Below are 16,491 nucleotides of genomic sequence, written 5' to 3'. Positions count from 1 at the left end.
AGGATGTACCCTGGAATCCCAAGACCCACCTGGAGAATTGGTGTATAACAGCCTGTCTCGGTTCTTCCTACGGATTTCATCGGCCTTTTTCATTATGTAATCCAGGTAGGAATCAAGAATCAAGTACCTGTCTCAACATTTTGTTTGATTGTCTTCACTCCTTTATGTTTTTACATTTTGGCAATTTCTTCGTGGATTCCTTCCCTGTTTCATAATTTGATTTACACTCAAGTTTACAGTATTGAGTCTGCATTTCTTTTTTGAAAACAGAGGTTGATCGATGACGAAGTTGAAAAAGTCAAAGGATTCCCTGTAGATACAATTGTGCCACTTCGAGAACGGTTGAAAATATTAGGCCGTGTTGCAAATGTAGAAGATATTCACACGGATGCTGCAGAGAGGAAACTTATGCAGGCATACAATGAAAAGCCTTTTCTTTCACGCCCTCGGCATGAGTTCTGCTTGGTACGCATGCTTGTACGCTAAGGGTTGACATAGATAGTGTAGATATTTACATACCTAATATTTGAATGATGTGCTCCTAATGGAGCACGTTTGGGTAGCCTTAGAATCGCATGGATACACTGTCTCGTTATGGTTCTTTCTTAGGGTCACTAGTTACTCGATTGAATTTTCACAGGGAGAAAACTATTTCGAGATCGATATAGATATGCACAGATTCAGTTACATCTCTAGGAAAGGTTTTGATGCATTCCTAGATAGGCTAAAGCTTTGCATCTTAGTCGTCGGTCTAACTATTCAGGCAAGTTCCGATATCTCGCTTGCAACTTCAAGATCCCCCTCCCCACTTTCCCCTGATTTTTTTAATTTTTTCTTTTCTTTTTATAATGACGTTTAAACATTGTTTGCCTTTGAAAACAGGGGAACCGAACTGAAGAGTTGCCCGAAGAGATCTTATGTCGTTTACGCTTGAGCGGAATCGACTATATGAAGCACCACCAACTGGGTTTGATGCAAGAGCCTTGTTATGTAAGTTTTGAAATGCTTTAATGCTTATATTGCCACGATTTAGTAAAACGCTAATCCTGGATAAATTTCTGCTCTTATTTTATCGGTACTAGACTTTCTGAGCTTGAAGACGACAATTGGACTTCCTCATCCGCTCATCTTCCTACTCGGACATTAAGAGCTACTTCCGGTTTACAACGCGTCTCGTAATGAACAAGGGGGTGTTTTGTTCGAAACTCGTCCGCTCCGATGGCATTATTTGTCATGATATGTACAAATATAATCATGAATTTATTTTTGGAAAAGAAAAAAAAGACCTTCGTGATCGGTATACTTCTGTATTGCTCTCAATTCTAATCAAACTTTGAAATTATGTATTTTCTCATATTCGAACAGATGCGTCTGTAAGGTTTTTGTACATTGTTAATAATTATGAAAGACTCTAAATAGATACTAATATTGTAATCACCTCGATTTATTAAAAAAAATTACATATTGGACCTAAATTCATATTAATAATAAACATCGACATATCAAGGTATAAATACTAAAATTACACATGAATTTTGATAAAGTGTAATATTATATACAAATTTAGATTTGGTGCGACTATATACATTAATTTCTAATTTTATCTAATTTTCATCGATTATTAAAATTGTTACATACGTAGCATTATACTACGTTTAAAGATCATATACACATAATTATATCTATCCAAAACGAAGAATTAAGACACAATTGATATAAAATATAAATTTAGTATGTATGGTTGAATTAAAATTAAAATTTCATATATATAACACCAAATTAAAATTTATATATCACATCACATATTTAACCAAGGTTAATGTATAGTTTTAATATTTATCGCGTGCATCAATAATAAACTTTGGGAAGATGTATTTGCTATATGATAATAAAGAGTTTGAATTGTTGATCAACCCTATTTGATACGAAAACAAGTGAGATTGACCCATCAATGGGTGTCTATATACCAAACATAACCTCACAGCAATGCTTATACATCATCAGCCAGTATTTATTTATTTATATATGCTCTCATAATTCTCCCAACTGAAAAAGATGGCTAATTAAAAACCCTGTGTTTCTCGATGAGATCGTGGAGTTCAGTCTTTTTAGCTCCCACCAGCCTGCATATCTCCGTGCCTTTCTTAACAAGAACGAATGTCGGCACCGAGTCTACTTTGAATTCCCGAGCCACATCCTACCGGGACGACACATGATTCTATGTTAAGAATAAATTTACAAAACTCCAAATATAATAAATTTATAAAATTTTAAGAGCAAATAGATTATTAATAAAAAATATAAAATATATGATAATTTAAAATTTTTGAAACAGACGACTCATCGACTTGTCACCTTATGTCTATCCATCCATGACCACATGTATACAAATAAAACAAAATAAAAGAGAGAATGGAAAAGGAAGTGTTACGGGTAAAGTGTCGATATCAATCTTGAGGAACTCAACGTCAGCATACTTATTGGCATAGTCTTCAATCGCCGGTTCCATCAATTTGCAGGGTCCGCACCAGGTCGCCGAGAAATCAACCACCACCTTCAACAATCCATGGAAACAAAATTACACACATCAATCGCCCAAACTTTTACCAATTAGTACCAAAGAAACGGAAAATTGCAGAATATAATATACGTTTAAAATTTTCTCAATCTGTAAATACATATCAGTTGTTCGACCATTGAACTCAATAGATCCAAATGCATACATATATATATATATATATATATATATATATATATAAACACACGAATACATGATACCAGTTTGTTGCTTTGCTTGGAGGCCTCTAGGTGACCTGTCCACTCGCTGCTGGAGTGAATTTCGACGATTTTGGCTGTGGAGGCTTTGTTTCCCATTTTTTTAATATAAAAAGCTTGAAATTAGAGGGAAAATGAGAGGTAAAAAAAGCTTTCTTGTAAGTAGTTGTGTTTTGATTTCTGGGATGCCAAGGAAAGCCTTCATATTCTAAAATCTCCAAGCCAAAATATAAATTAAGTAATTATAAAAATAATAAGTTAGCATTCTTTTTGGGCAATAAAGATTGGTCATCTTAAAGAAGGGAGAAAAGGAAAAAGAAAAGATAAATTAAGAGGTAAATATTCGATCTAATTTGTAGTTAAAAACCTATTCGATGTTTAGAAATATATAATATTTTAAAGTAATACTATTAATGAAAACTCGATCAGGTTTAACTAATTATATTTTTAAGGTGTGCGCGCGTTGTCAATTAGACAAAAAAATATAAAAAAATATTATCTTATAATCACTCGATATTATTAAAAACCAATACTAAGATAGTGTTTCGTAAATGTAAATATTTGGAGTGTAAATTTAAATTTAATGCTTTAAACATAATTTTTTTGTAAAAGAATAATATATATATATATATATATATATATATATACACACATATAAGAATATGATTCTTCTAGGTGGCATCATATGTTTTTTTCTTTTAAATAGTCTATATAAGATTAGTGATGGGCATGCGACCCGAACTCGAATGGTTTCGACCCGATCGGATCGGGGTAAGTTTTTTTTTATAAAAAAAGTGGGTTTGAGTTGGGTCGGATTGGGATTTTTTAAAATGTGATGTTCTGGTCGGGTTCAAGTTTAGAGTGAAAAATACCCGACCCGACTAGACCCGAAAAAAATAATTTTACCTTATATATATTTAGAAATAATTTCAATAATACCCCTCTATATATTATTTTTTTCAACTAAGTCATTGTTTTTATTGAATAAAAATAATATTTTTATTATTATTTTACCTTGTTTCGGTCGGGTCGGGTCGGGTCGGGTGAATAAAAATAATATTTAATGTCATGATATAAAATTTGATGTATTTGATGCAATTGACCATATATTTTTTTCATATACAATTCATTAAATTTGAAAATTATTGAAAAAATATTTCTTGCTATAACTGAAATCACTTAATGAATTGATTTTTTTAATAGTTTGAGATAATTACAATGTAGTATCTATTTAAAAAAAAATTCTTAATTATTAACAACACACACTCTATAATTATAGGTATCAAATTTAAAATCTTTAAAAAAAATACTCTCTTCAACAGTAAACTATTTGATGGGCTATTATGAGCTGAATTTTAGTTATATATTTTGTACCGAATAATTATACGTGCGGATGATACAAGAGTACATATCACGTAACCGAGTCGATAAAAGCAGGAGATGCCTCACCCACTCACTTGGGGCTGATACAAGACAGCATCTTAATTTTTTATTTTGAGTAAAAGACATCATCTTAAATCTTTCTCTTAATAATTATGTGTTAATTTCAATCGATTTGGACTTATAAATTACAATAGTGTCATATTTAATATATTTTCGGCGAGTAAAATCAATTTTTAAGTATATTTTATATAACAAAAACATTACATTTTTATGTCACCTAAATAAATAATGAATATAGAACATCGGGTATAAGAAAAAGATTATAACATATATTATATTAAAGCTTAAAATTATTCAAATTTTATATTTTAAAAACAATCACGTAAATTAGGAATTGATTTTCGATGCCTCTTTTTTTTAAGATTCTTTAATTTTCTTTTCATTTCCAGCCGTAAGGAACCTTTATCTCGTAGAGGAGTTGTCCAAAGCACTAGAAAAGGAGTTTTGTTACGGAAGGAGCATCTCACGCCTGATAAACTAAAGGGAGGATGACAACATATACAAGGATGGATCGAAAGAATGAGTGAAGGTAATCGCTCTCTTAAAAAGTTTAAATTATTGTATATTTTAAATTTTTATAATAGATTTTATTAATAACATATTTTGGCTCTTCAAAAATTTGAAAAGTCTATATATATATATATATATATATATATATATTTCTAGAAGATAGAATAATGTGGAGAATAATTTGATTTTGACATAGTGTAGTAATGGGGTTTTAGCAGGAATCGTGGTACGTATGGGGAATAGAATTGGAGTTGTGGCCATTATTGATAGGGGTGTTCAAATAACTTAATTAATTCGGTTAACCGATCGAACTGAATTAATTCGGTTAATTTGGTTTGGTTATCGAATTAGTTCGGTCGGTTAACGGTTAAGAAAATTTTTAGAATTCGGTTAACGGTTAATTCGGTTCGAATTCGGTTAATTAATCGAATTAACTGAAATTAAATTTTAAATATTAAATATATTATATATAACATATGGGCTCAACCCAAACCATTTAAAACCCAATTAATAATTTAAGATTTAATAATTTTTAAACCTAAATCAATATTAATTAATTAAAAAAATTATATAAATTTTTTATTTTATAATTATATATATTATTTAAATTAATTGTAAACTGTTTTTTTAATTAAAAAATATTAAATATATTATATATATAACATATGGGCTAAGCTCAAACCATTTAAAACCCAATTAATAATTTAAGATCCAATAACTTTTAAACCTAAATCAATATTAATTAATTAAAAAATTTATCTGAAATTTTTATTTTATAATTATATATTATTTAAATTAATTATAAACTTTTTTTAATTAAAAAACATTTAATTTTTATATAAATTAGAAAATTTTAAAAAAATTCGGTTAATTCAAAAATTAATCGAATTAACCGAAATTTATTCGATTCGGTTAATATGTTTGAAAAAAAGTTCGGTTCAGTTAACGGTTAAAAAAAATTAGTTAATTCAGTTATAGTTAATTCGGTTCGATTTTAACCGAATGAACAACCCTAATTATTGAGACTTAACATTGCTAATCTTAGAGATTCCCATCAACCATCTTCCCACGACAACCGTTGACTTAAACATCAATTGTATACTGAAACCCCAAAGTATTCATATTAAATTTACCCAATGAGTCAATCGCTTGCTGCTCAATATTAGTGCTACCTATCAATGGCATTGGATGAATCTACATCAGAATCAGTTGCATAACGGTATTATCACGCTTCATGCATCAATTTGAAATATGATCTTAAATCTTTTTCAACATTTTTAAATGATTTTTAAGGGTATGTTTGTTTTATGTAAAATGTTTTAAGATTTTTTTCGATGTTCACTCTTCTTAATACTCTAAACTCTAAATCTTTCTTAACCTATATCTTTAAACGGTGACCTTACTGAAATATTACCCATTTTTTATTTTATGATGTATCAATTTACATCAATGTAAATAAATTTAAGAGAGGACAAAAAATTAAATTTATACTATTATAAATAAATTAGTAATATTTTTTCTTTCAGGTATTTAAAACGTTGATATTATTTTTATAATGAACAATATTGTCGTATTACAAACATTATAAATATATGTATACTATAAACTAAATTAAACTCGAACCCTAAATCTTAAAAAGCCTAAATCGGATCTATTTTTCACACTTAATATTTTTCTCATTCCGTTTTAAATTTCCTTTAAACTTGAATCGATTATCGACCCTTAAACAAGTTTGACCCGTTTTGAACCCGAGAAAAAGGCATTTTTTAAAACATAGTCAGGCTTAAGATTTCATATTTAGGGCCCAAGCCCAAATCATTTGACCCGTTTTCAAATCTCCCAGATGCTCCTTTTTATTGTTATAGGATTTGAATCATATAAAAAATAAATTTACAATCTGAATATTTCTATAAAACAAAATTATGTTAAAATTAATATAAGAGAAACATATATAAAGATAATAATATTAGATAAAAAAATAAGAAATTATTTGATAGGATGGTATAAATTTTGATTTATATAATATTGTCAATTTTAAGGTTTATAATTTAAAATTTTAAACTTTAAGATTCAAAATTTTAGATTGAATCTAAAATTTTTTAAATAACATATATATCAGATAATAACCTAAAAAAATATATATTTATATTTGAAAAAAGCTAGTTAAAGAAGTAATAAATAAACCTAAATTATACAAACAAGGAGGAATTTGGACAAGCTATTTCAGACTGGACTGGAACGAACATGTAATACCGATGTATACGAACAAAACCATGAAGAGGTAATACCGACGACGGCTATTTACTAACAAAGTGCATGTTAAAAAGCAAGGAGGATATTGGTAGAAGTCTATGGTTTTCAATGATTTCCAATGCAAGTCACCGACTCTCTCAACTACAAAATGAGTAAATTAGGGTTGTCCTGGATGATACCATATAAACATGAACCCACTTTCAAAACATGCTTTCTGAGCAAACTCAAAAGCCAAAAGCCAAAAGGTGCATTTTCACCACCCACTTCGAGAGGCCGACCTCATAAACACGGCCTAAAGCACTCATGAGGCGACACTAGCATCGGCCGAGGCATGACCACCCTGAGCCGTCGAGCTCTGATTGTTGTAAGCGTGGGCACTGCCTCTGCCACCTCTTCCCCGGTTGTTATAATAGTTCCTAGAATAGTTGTTGCCGGGCTGATCATAGTATTGGCTTCGACCATTTTGGTTGGCTCCACCACCCCTTCCACTGCCTCGACCTCCACGACCATTGGAGTAACCCCTACGACCACCTCCAGTAGCACGACTCCCTCTTTGGTTGTGATAGGGTCTTCGAGGAACATACTGCTGCTCCCTGGGTTCTACATCTCTCTGATTGGGGTCCATATCCAACTGAAATTTGCCACCTTCTTGTTGAACAGCAGTGGCCTCGGGATGATTTTCCAACTCCGGTTCATCCTAACGAGCACAAACCTCCTATATTAAATCAAATAAATGGAATCCTAAAGGAACATATATAATGTTACAGCTAACTGAAAGAACCTTTTGAAGTTCCTCTGCAGGACTAAATTGACTGCCGCTGGTCTCAGTTTCTTGATAATTGGATGTATCTGCTTCCTACATCAAATACAAAAACAATTTGAAACATTTTATCCCCATTTGGAATCATAAAACTAATAGGGAAAGGACAGCTCCAGCTGAAATTTAAACATGTATGTTAATGCTAAACAAATAAACTGTATCAATGGAAGGCCTTAAAAAAGAAGCCATCCCAAACAATTAAATCAAGTCCTATGTCCGTCTGAGGGAAATGAAAACTACGAAACATCACATCCAGGACATGCAAATCCTTCCTACAGTCATTCCTACTTCACCATGTAAAAAAACGTAACCATCGCATTGTCATGCAAAGGCAGAGGAATCCAGCTACCATAAAAGATTTTATTCTAGAGACCATCAGACCAATGTGTTATTTATAGGTCTGAATCATAAGAATCGTTTAAAACCCCATACTGATTAATCAAGAATAGCAGAATACTCAATTATATCAAATTTGTAGTATCTCACAGCTCTCCTTGACAAACTGAAGGTAAAAACTCAAGGCAACCCTCTGTTCCTTTCTGTATTTCCTCTAACAACGTGACTTCTTTAGGTGAATCTAGTTTCAGTTGGGTTCCATTAGTCTATCTTTAAGCCAATTCATGAACCCATCCTACACAATCCAAACTCATAATCGAGATTTTTAAGTTTCACCTTGTGAAATAAAAATGAATAAATGACATTCTTTCTTTAAAGACAACCTAACAAAAGAAATAGCCATGTATTATTTCAGAGTCAACTTCTGCATTTACAACTCGTTTATGAGTATTCTCTTCTAAAAAAACCTAAAACCTTGCCCTTCCGCAAATCTTTGTATCAAAAGTGTAGAATCAAATGTCACCGAGACCCACAAAAGGTACATCATGCTGCTTGATACTGTTCTAAGGGTGAGCACCAAGCAAGTGAACCAACAGAATTTTGATGTATTAGAAGGGACTAACATATGAATAAATTCAATCAAATCTGCTGGCAATTCCAATAATCAACAGCGAGGAATGAAACGTTATGAATGAGTAAAGACAACTAAATGTTATGAATGAGCAAGGATACTTAATGTGACAACTGACAAGTGACAACTGATCACATCATTCAGATCGAACAAATTTTTTAGAACCCAACTTTTAGATGACTTGATTGAAGTCACAGCCACCAATAACTTAACTTAGTAATGCAAAACCCTAATGCTTGCACTGATCTGTTTTGAATGGATTTTTTTAAAAAGGATGGATATGTAAAGATGAGTGGGGCAAATTTGGTAAATGCTTGCTCCAATCCATCCCCACTTTTAAAATTACTATTGTCCTGATAATATTCATTATTGCTACAAATCCCTAAATATAACAAAAAAAGTAGCCCGGAAGGTCCAAAAGCCCTAAATGTTCAGAATGCAACACATACAGGATGCAAAATAACAAAATCAAGGAATTCAGGGCAACCTTCATCGACCCCAAATAGGACATATACATACACATGAAGAAGTCAAAGGAAAAATAGAAAGACAACATTGCTTCTCAAGGGTGTTTGCGTGCACCCAAGTCCAGAGAAAAAACAGTCTTAAAATCCCCATGAGTAGATAATTCTTCTTAATTCTTATCATCTTATTTGTTGAGTTTAAGATTTTATCTCTACTTTTGGATTGGCTCAAACTCTACTTTGGAATCAAGAAGTATAATATTAGAACTCAATGGATATTTAGGCACTTTTTCCTACTAATAAGAAATTATTTCCAGAGATTGTCAGAATAGTTATTAAGTTGCTCAATCTTAGGCATCATGTCCAATAATGTGTGTGTGTGTGTGTGTGTGTGTGTGTGTGCATATGAGTATAAGATTTGATAGAGTTTGACAATGATGACATCCAAAAGATCTCGCAACCAAGGACTAATGTTTCCCTTTACTTCCCGAGTGCAAATTACATAGTTTCAGACAGCAGAAAAATACCAATAGTAGTCGTAAATTCATAATGATAGATAGCCGACAAACTAACATACTGATCAAGTCTGGTAAAATATATAGAGTATTTCAGCTTTTTATGCATACATAAATAACAAATAGCAATGCCAACAACCAAGTGGTCCGTTGGTAGAGTGCCTGGACTCCTAGTTCCAGAGGCAGGGTCAGATTCTGTGGTTCTTTAGTCATTTATATAAAGAATAATACCTTCTGCTGATACTGCTCAATTGAATCTTCCACCTCAACAGGCACAGAGATGGGGACACTCTGCAGTGGAACCTGAAAAGTGGTATAAGTCCCGGCAGCCGCAGCCACTTCAACCGGTGCCTTCATCTCGGGGGTGGTTGTAAAATACTCCAAAGCCATAATCTTGTTAAGCCTCTCTCTCAACCCAGCATCTGCAACGCATAGAAATACCAAGTTAGAAAAAAAAAACCCAGAAATTTAACAAAAATAAACCCCACAATTAGAGTGAATTGTTACAGGAAACTCCGGCATTGGGGTCGATGGGCTGGTCAGAGTTCGAAAGCCAAAGCTTAGCATATTGAACACAACGGTGCAAAGCGTTTTTGTGAGACAAACTGGAATCAGCAGGACGCGAAGTCAATAGTCCACTCAGAGACGAAATCGAATCCAAATCTTTCTCACTAAGCAGGTCGGTGGCGTCGTCGGTGACGTAATCGTAGGTCAGGCAACAGCCCCTCTCGTGAGTCCGAGTCAACATCGTCGAAGTGAAATCATTCTGAGTCTTAACATCGAACAACGACCCGAAATAGAGCAGGTTGAGGAGATCCTCAATGGTATGATCAGGCTCATCGGGCGGCTGCTCTTGGGTTTGCGAGGTAGTTTCTTCAGTCGAAATGGTTTGACGCTGTAACGCGAGTGATATTTCTTCGGAAACGGCGGAGGAGAGAGGTTGGCGAAGCTTCTCGAGTTCGTCGATTAGGGCGGAGACGGTGGGTTTTGAACGGAGGACTTCTTCTTGCTCTTTGTTTAAGATTTTTCCCTGCGAGACGGATTCTTCCATTTGGAGGATGCGGTTGTATTTCTTACGTAACGCACGGATGCGTTTGTTGATGAGGTTAAGGACGGGACCGTCAGAAGGAGTGGTGGTTGTTGTGTCAGAGGAAACAGTTGTCGGTGCGGCGGTCGCCATTTAAGGTTTGTTTCCAGTTGTGGTAACGACCCGATCGTAGTTTGAAAGAGAACCACTGGGATGTGGTGGCGGCAGCGCTGGTGGTAGTGGGCGGCGGGAAGAGAAGATTTTTGGGAAAAGAATGGGAAAGTGAATAGTCTTGGATTGGGCTTTTTTGGGGGGTAAAACACTGCTTCAAGTAATAGTTACAACTTAATGATAATATATAAGGGTAAAGTATATAAACAGTCCCAACTGTTTAGAGATCTTGCATTTTGCTCACCTAACATTTGAAACTTGCAATACAATAATTAAACTTTTAGTTCGTTTTCAATAAAATCAGTTCCGTTACCTCCCATTAATTTTTGATGATGTGACACTTAATTCTCGTTAACTTCCCTCCTCCCCCTTCTTCTTCTTTTTCTTCCTCTATCAAAATCCCAAATCTTAAATCCAAATAAAATAGGAGAATTCGACTCAAGAATCCCAAAACCTTCCCCTATAAATCCTAAAATTCGTCCCTAATTTCCATTGAGAAACAAGGTGCTTCAACTTTATTCTTTCCAGCTATATGGAGCAAGCTCGACAATTAAAAATCGTCCCTGATATCCTTCACGAATCTCGTGGTCAAGGTAGACAGTCTCAAACCTATACAGAATCTTAAGATCAGTAAAATATTTGTTTGCTTCGTCGAAAAGAACGGGGAAATATACGACAAAGAAAGCCCATAACAAATTTTCATAAATCACAATAAAATTTTCCTGTTGAATGAAACAATGAAACTTAAAAACATTAGTAGTAAACATGTTTCTATAGAATTGCAATTCTAAAAAAACTCAAAGGAGGAATGGACATGATTAGCTAATGCTAAACTTGGAACCCAGATTTCCAAATGTAAATCAAGACCTAAAACTATTTGCTGCTGTAAAACAAACTAAAAATTAAAAGCCAAAAGTCTGAATCACGCAAAGCCATGGACTTTTACAGAAGAAGACCAAAAGTTTGAATCACGCATAGCCATGGACTTGAAGAAGAAGAAGAAAAAGAAGAAGATGATGAGGAGCTAACGAGACTTAAGTGTCGCATCAGTAAAAATTGACTGGAGATAATAACAAAGACCTTATTAAAAATTAACTAAAAGTTTAATAATTGTATTATTAATTTCAAAAGTTAAGTGATCAAAATACAAATGTTTTGGGGACTATTTATATACTTTACCTTACCTATAATATAAGATAATTGATTTTTCTTTAGGAAAAGGGTTTTTTTCTTTATGGAAATGACTCATTTTACCTATGATACACATATATTATTAGAATTTTAATTTATCTCGAATTAACTTTTACTACTGTACAAATGCACAATTTGTTCTACCATTCACTTTTTTTGCAACTTATCTTTCACCACATGTAAAAAGGTTAATTATAAAATTTAATAATTTAATATATTTAAAGTTTTAAAAGTTTTTTAATTTCTTATATATTTATTTTATTTTTAAATAATTAAAATTTTAATTTATTTAATTGATTTCAATATGATACTAGATAAAAAAAATTTTATAGAAACAACTAATTTTATTCAAATAGAAAATATCACAAATTATAATAAATATTTACAATCACAATCGTAAATTAAACATTTAGTTAAGAAAATTTCCTGTAATCATTGAAACAAAACTAATAACTTAAGATCACATAACGACCATACAAGAAAAAAATTAAATTTAATCAAGAAACAAGACTACATAATTTTTAGTAAACATTGTTGATGTAATGATGCGTAAATATACTATGCTTCTACATATTTTTCCCCTCATAATTTGTAGTGTATCTTGTTATGTATGCGGTTAGATTGTGTAAGATTTATGATTGTTAGTAGAGGAACTTATGTATTTAATTTTTAGCGGAGCGGTAAAGAATATAAATATTTATCAAACATATGTTTGACTTTAAATACGTGAATTATAATTATTTTTATATAATAATATTATCATCATTTAAAAACAATAATATAATATTTTCGTAACGAAAAAATATAAAATCACACCAACTCAATTATTAAATTTTATATAAATAGTATACATAGATTTATGCATTTTCACTTCATATGTAAAAAACCACAAAGTAAAAAGTATTCCAGGCAAATTTCACCAGTTATTACTACACGATTGTAACACTGCCCTTGTAATGATACCTTCGAGCTCCAAACATGAAGAAGACAAAGTTGAGCAAAGAAATCCCAGCTATCAAGAAGTAAAATTTATCCAATTTGCTCGTGTTTATGTCATCCGTCAACCAGCTGGTTCCATCTCTCCCCGTAACATCATCAACAATAGCGATCACCCAGTTGCTCGCGTAACTCGCCAATGAAAACGTCAAGTAAATCAGTGAATTCCCAATGCTTCTCATATTCTCAGGGAACTGTCTGTTGTAAAACTCGATGAGTCCCACGATACTGAAGATCTCCGAGAAGCCAATAAGGATGAGCTGCGGTGCTAACCACATGACCGACATGGGAGAAACTCCGTCTGCGCCACCGTGGGAAAGGGCCGAGCTTCTTCGTTTCATTTCGATGAGTCCCGAAACCAGCATCGTTAGGACCGAGAAAAGGTTTCCGATCCCCATCCGTTGAAGGACCGTTATCCCGCCTTCGAGTTTCGTGATTTTCTCGATGGCTGGAACCAGGACTCGGTCGTAGAACGGTAGCCATATGGCGATGGCGATGAGTGTAACGATGCCGATCGAACCGGCGGGGATTTTAAAGAGGGAACCGAATCTGAGGTCCATTTTTAGGGCTTGGGCGACGGTGAACGTACCTTGTTGATTCATGGCGAGGAAGCCGAGGATGCTGGTTAGCCATATTGGGATGATGTTTAAAAGGCATTTAACATCTTCGACTTGTTGGATAGTACATAACCGCCATGGATTTACACATGAACCATCTGAGTTCACTTCATCAGCCATCACTAGAGCCGATTTGTTTAAGAAACTGATGAATATCCACAATAAAATAGTTTCTTTTTAGTTTCATTTCTTAAACAATCTATATACACACGCGCGCGCATAAAGTAAGAAATAAATGCATTACCTGTACTGTGTAGTGAGATGAAGTTCTTTAACCCTAAGCAAGCTTCTCGTCAATAGAGGATCATAGAATCGGTCACCAACTCCGTCGACCGGAAGATAAAGCCGACGTTTTCTATAAGCAACGACGAAAACTTGTGCGACACCGGTGAAAATACTTCCTTCCGGCCTTATGTACACGTAAACTTTTGTTCCGATGAAGAACAAAACGATTGAGAAGATCATGCAAAGCGTTGGGATCCCAAACCCTAACGCCCAGCTAACATCATTTTGGATATAGACGACAATAGTTTGAGTGATCATCAAGACGATTGTTTGAGTGGTGTAGTATAAATTGTAGAAACTGTTGTTTCCTTTCCGGCCTTCTTCCGTCGTCAAATCGAATTGATCGACACTGAAGGGAATACAGCAGGGTTTGATTCCACCGGTGCCGATGGACAACCAGCATAAGCTGGCGATCAGAACGCCAAGTTGCTCGTTATTGTAGGGCATGCATTGGCCGTGTTTAAGTTCTTCGCCGGTGCAAGGCGGAGGCCGCAGCCACGGTAATAAAGCTGTTAACGTCATGATCATCATTCCCTGCCAATTGGTGGGTTGAAAATTGAAATCGATGTTAAGAACGGTGTTAAAATTACAGGAAATATATAAAATATTAAGAGATACATGTACCAATAGAGATGCAAAGGATCCAAGAACGATGGTCCAAAATTTGCCGATGAATGAATCGGAGACATACGCTCCAACAACCGGCGCAAAGTTCGACGCGCCTGACCAGGCGTTAAGGATGGTAGCTGCCTGAATCTGGTTCATGTGATACTCCCTCTGTAGGTACACCATAAAATTCGCCATCAATCCGTACGACGCAAGTCTCTCGAACGTTGCATTTGCTGCAACCGTAAATTGAAAACGAAAACGTTATTATATACGAAGAAAATATTTAAATTATATAACAAATTTTGTAAATTAAATACGATAATTACATCACCTAATACGAAAGGAACAGCTTTCCATCCTGCAGGCCTTCTATGATTTGAACAAGAGCCGTTTTCTTCATCTGAAACAGGAATCAAGCTGCAGGTATCGGGAATTTTCCTGCCAGTCTCGTCCACCATTTTTGTTGAATAAGAAACTCAGACGATAGTGATGAAATTAACTCAGGTATATATATATATATATATATTATAACAGATAGAGAAATAGAATGAGGTATTGAATAAGTTACTGATTCAAGAGGAACAAAATCTTGGATTTGATTTTGTATTTGTGTTCTTTATTTGGTGAACAGAACTCACTTGGATTCTTTTGGATTTGTTTTTGTATTTGTGTCTGCGTATATTAATTATTTATAATTGAATTAATTAAACGATCTAACTTCTTAATAAAGATGTGATCATGGATATCAAGACCCAGCCGATACTTCTCTGTATTCATTCATTCATTACAAACTACACACACCTGGACTAATTTAAAATTATTTTCTATTTTTGGTTTTAGAATTTTATTCGTTTCGAAATTGATAAAAGAATTATTCATTAACATGAAAGCTAAACTAAATAATGATTTACAAGTAAACTTTAAAAATATTTTCAGACGATCTAAATTATTTTTTTCTTTGACATAAATTTAAGACTCAAATTTAAGTTTTTAAATTGTTTATATAATAAATTCGACTTTTTGATTTTTTTTATTAATCTAGGGTATTTATAAATGGTATTATTTATTCTAAAAATTCACCCATTTAACAATGAACACTCAAATATTATGTTATCTCTCGTGCTTGAACTAATACCTCTAAAAGTAACAATAATATTTTTAATTATTGAGGTAATTTGGTTCGTGTAAATGATTTTTTTGAAATACGATAATCTTAAGTATACGTTGATACGACATATTAGTTGGGTTATCCTTTAAAAATCTACAATCAAATAAATTATTGAAACAATGCATCTCAACTGACTTATATATAATGTACATTAAAGTGTTAACGTGAGAACTTTCCATTGATTGTTGAGAATTTTGATGTGATAACATATGATTGATGAAAATGTATTTTTTTAAATAATTTTAAAAATTACAAAAAATAAAAATAAAAACTATTAGAAACAAGAATATCTTTTTTAAATTTCTAAAATAACATAATAGTATATAAAATTATTTTTTAATTATAAATAATTCAAGCGTCATTTTACTTTCAAATAATATTCCTTAATCTCAAATAAAAGAAATAGTAAATTAACGTAGTAGAGAGAAAAAAGGGTTGATCCACATGGACTTTAAAGCTTATGGTATAATAGGCTTTTGATTCTGATTTGGGCGAAAATTACCGTAAATTAACGATAGTCTCTCGAACGTTGCATGCTAGGTTACCGAGAGGAACTAACTTACTAAGGTGTCGTTCGTGGTGGTCTGATAAGTAATCGATAACATGCAACCTTGTAACTTGTTTTTCTCTCAGGTAAACGATAATCCAAAATCAATCTTTGGATCTCAATCCTTATTTGG

The 16,491-nt window shown here is 33.1% G+C and overlaps 3 protein-coding genes and 1 long non-coding RNA gene across 4 annotated transcripts; 1 reads left to right on the top strand and 3 right to left on the bottom strand.

Moving 5' to 3' along the window:
- The first annotated feature begins 185 nt into the window (after positions 1-185).
- LOC120143297 lies at positions 186-1,276 on the top strand. The gene is made up of 3 exons (XR_005517921.1): positions 186-465; positions 641-990; positions 1,083-1,276. It is a non-coding gene; the product is annotated as an uncharacterized LOC120143297 (long non-coding RNA).
- A 702-nt stretch (positions 1,277-1,978) lies between these two features.
- LOC120143295 (thioredoxin H2-like) lies at positions 1,979-2,956 on the bottom strand. Its single transcript, XM_039157653.1, has 3 exons — positions 2,779-2,956; positions 2,432-2,554; positions 1,979-2,197 (listed from the first exon to the last, which is right to left on the bottom strand). The coding sequence occupies exons 1-3, from the start codon at positions 2,872-2,874 to the stop codon at positions 2,060-2,062; spliced, it is 357 nt and encodes a 118-aa protein (XP_039013584.1). The 5' UTR covers positions 2,875-2,956; the 3' UTR covers positions 1,979-2,059.
- Positions 2,957-7,033: 4,077 nt separating this feature from the next.
- On the bottom strand, positions 7,034-11,076 carry LOC120143234. The gene is made up of 4 exons (XM_039157614.1): positions 10,255-11,076; positions 9,979-10,169; positions 7,763-7,837; positions 7,034-7,678 (listed from the first exon to the last, which is right to left on the bottom strand). The coding sequence occupies exons 1-4, from the start codon at positions 10,925-10,927 to the stop codon at positions 7,283-7,285; spliced, it is 1,335 nt and encodes a 444-aa protein (XP_039013545.1). The 5' UTR covers positions 10,928-11,076; the 3' UTR covers positions 7,034-7,282.
- A 1,989-nt stretch (positions 11,077-13,065) lies between these two features.
- Positions 13,066-15,101, bottom strand: LOC120143244 (putative protein NRT1/ PTR FAMILY 2.14). Its single transcript, XM_039157619.1, has 4 exons — positions 14,975-15,101; positions 14,659-14,876; positions 13,994-14,568; positions 13,066-13,894 (listed from the first exon to the last, which is right to left on the bottom strand). Exons 1-4 carry the CDS (start codon positions 15,099-15,101, stop codon positions 13,066-13,068), a joined length of 1,749 nt encoding a protein of 582 aa, XP_039013550.1.
- Positions 15,102-16,491: the final 1,390 nt, after the last annotated feature.

The sequence above is a fragment of the Hibiscus syriacus genome, unplaced genomic scaffold (genome assembly GCF_006381635.1).
Source record: "Hibiscus syriacus cultivar Baekdansim isolate YM2019G1 unplaced genomic scaffold, ASM638163v2 tig00110840_pilon, whole genome shotgun sequence".
NCBI lineage: Eukaryota > Viridiplantae > Streptophyta > Magnoliopsida > Malvales > Malvaceae > Hibiscus > Hibiscus syriacus.
Note: the sequence above shows the minus strand (reverse complement) of the source record. Positions and strands in the feature narration are given on the sequence as shown.

What these genes read in the sequence shown, in the direction of transcription:
- LOC120143295 (XM_039157653.1), bottom strand. Translation starts at nt 2,874, where the DNA reads ATGGGAAACAAAGCCTCCACAGCCAAAATCGTCGAAATTCACTCCAGC. An exon ending in CCAAGCAAAGCAACAAACTG is followed by an intron (nt 2,555 to 2,778) that starts GTATCATGTATT and finishes GGATTGTTGAAG; the next exon opens with GTGGTGGTTGATTTCTCGGC. An exon ending in TTGATATCGACACTTTACCC is followed by an intron (nt 2,198 to 2,431) that starts GTAACACTTCCT and finishes TCGTCCCGGTAG; the next exon opens with GATGTGGCTCGGGAATTCAA.
- LOC120143234 (XM_039157614.1), bottom strand. Translation starts at nt 10,927, where the DNA reads ATGGCGACCGCCGCACCGACAACTGTTTCCTCTGACACAACAACCACC. An exon ending in CCCCAATGCCGGAGTTTCCT is followed by an intron (nt 10,170 to 10,254) that starts GTAACAATTCAC and finishes TATGCGTTGCAG; the next exon opens with ATGCTGGGTTGAGAGAGAGG. An exon ending in TTGAGCAGTATCAGCAGAAG is followed by an intron (nt 7,838 to 9,978) that starts GTATTATTCTTT and finishes TATTTGATGTAG; the next exon opens with GAAGCAGATACATCCAATTA.
- LOC120143244 (XM_039157619.1), bottom strand. Translation starts at nt 15,101, where the DNA reads ATGGTGGACGAGACTGGCAGGAAAATTCCCGATACCTGCAGCTTGATT. An exon ending in AGCTGTTCCTTTCGTATTAG is followed by an intron (nt 14,877 to 14,974) that starts GTGATGTAATTA and finishes TTACGGTTGCAG; the next exon opens with CAAATGCAACGTTCGAGAGA. An exon ending in CATCTCACTACACAGTACAG is followed by an intron (nt 13,895 to 13,993) that starts GTAATGCATTTA and finishes GATATTCATCAG; the next exon opens with TTTCTTAAACAAATCGGCTC.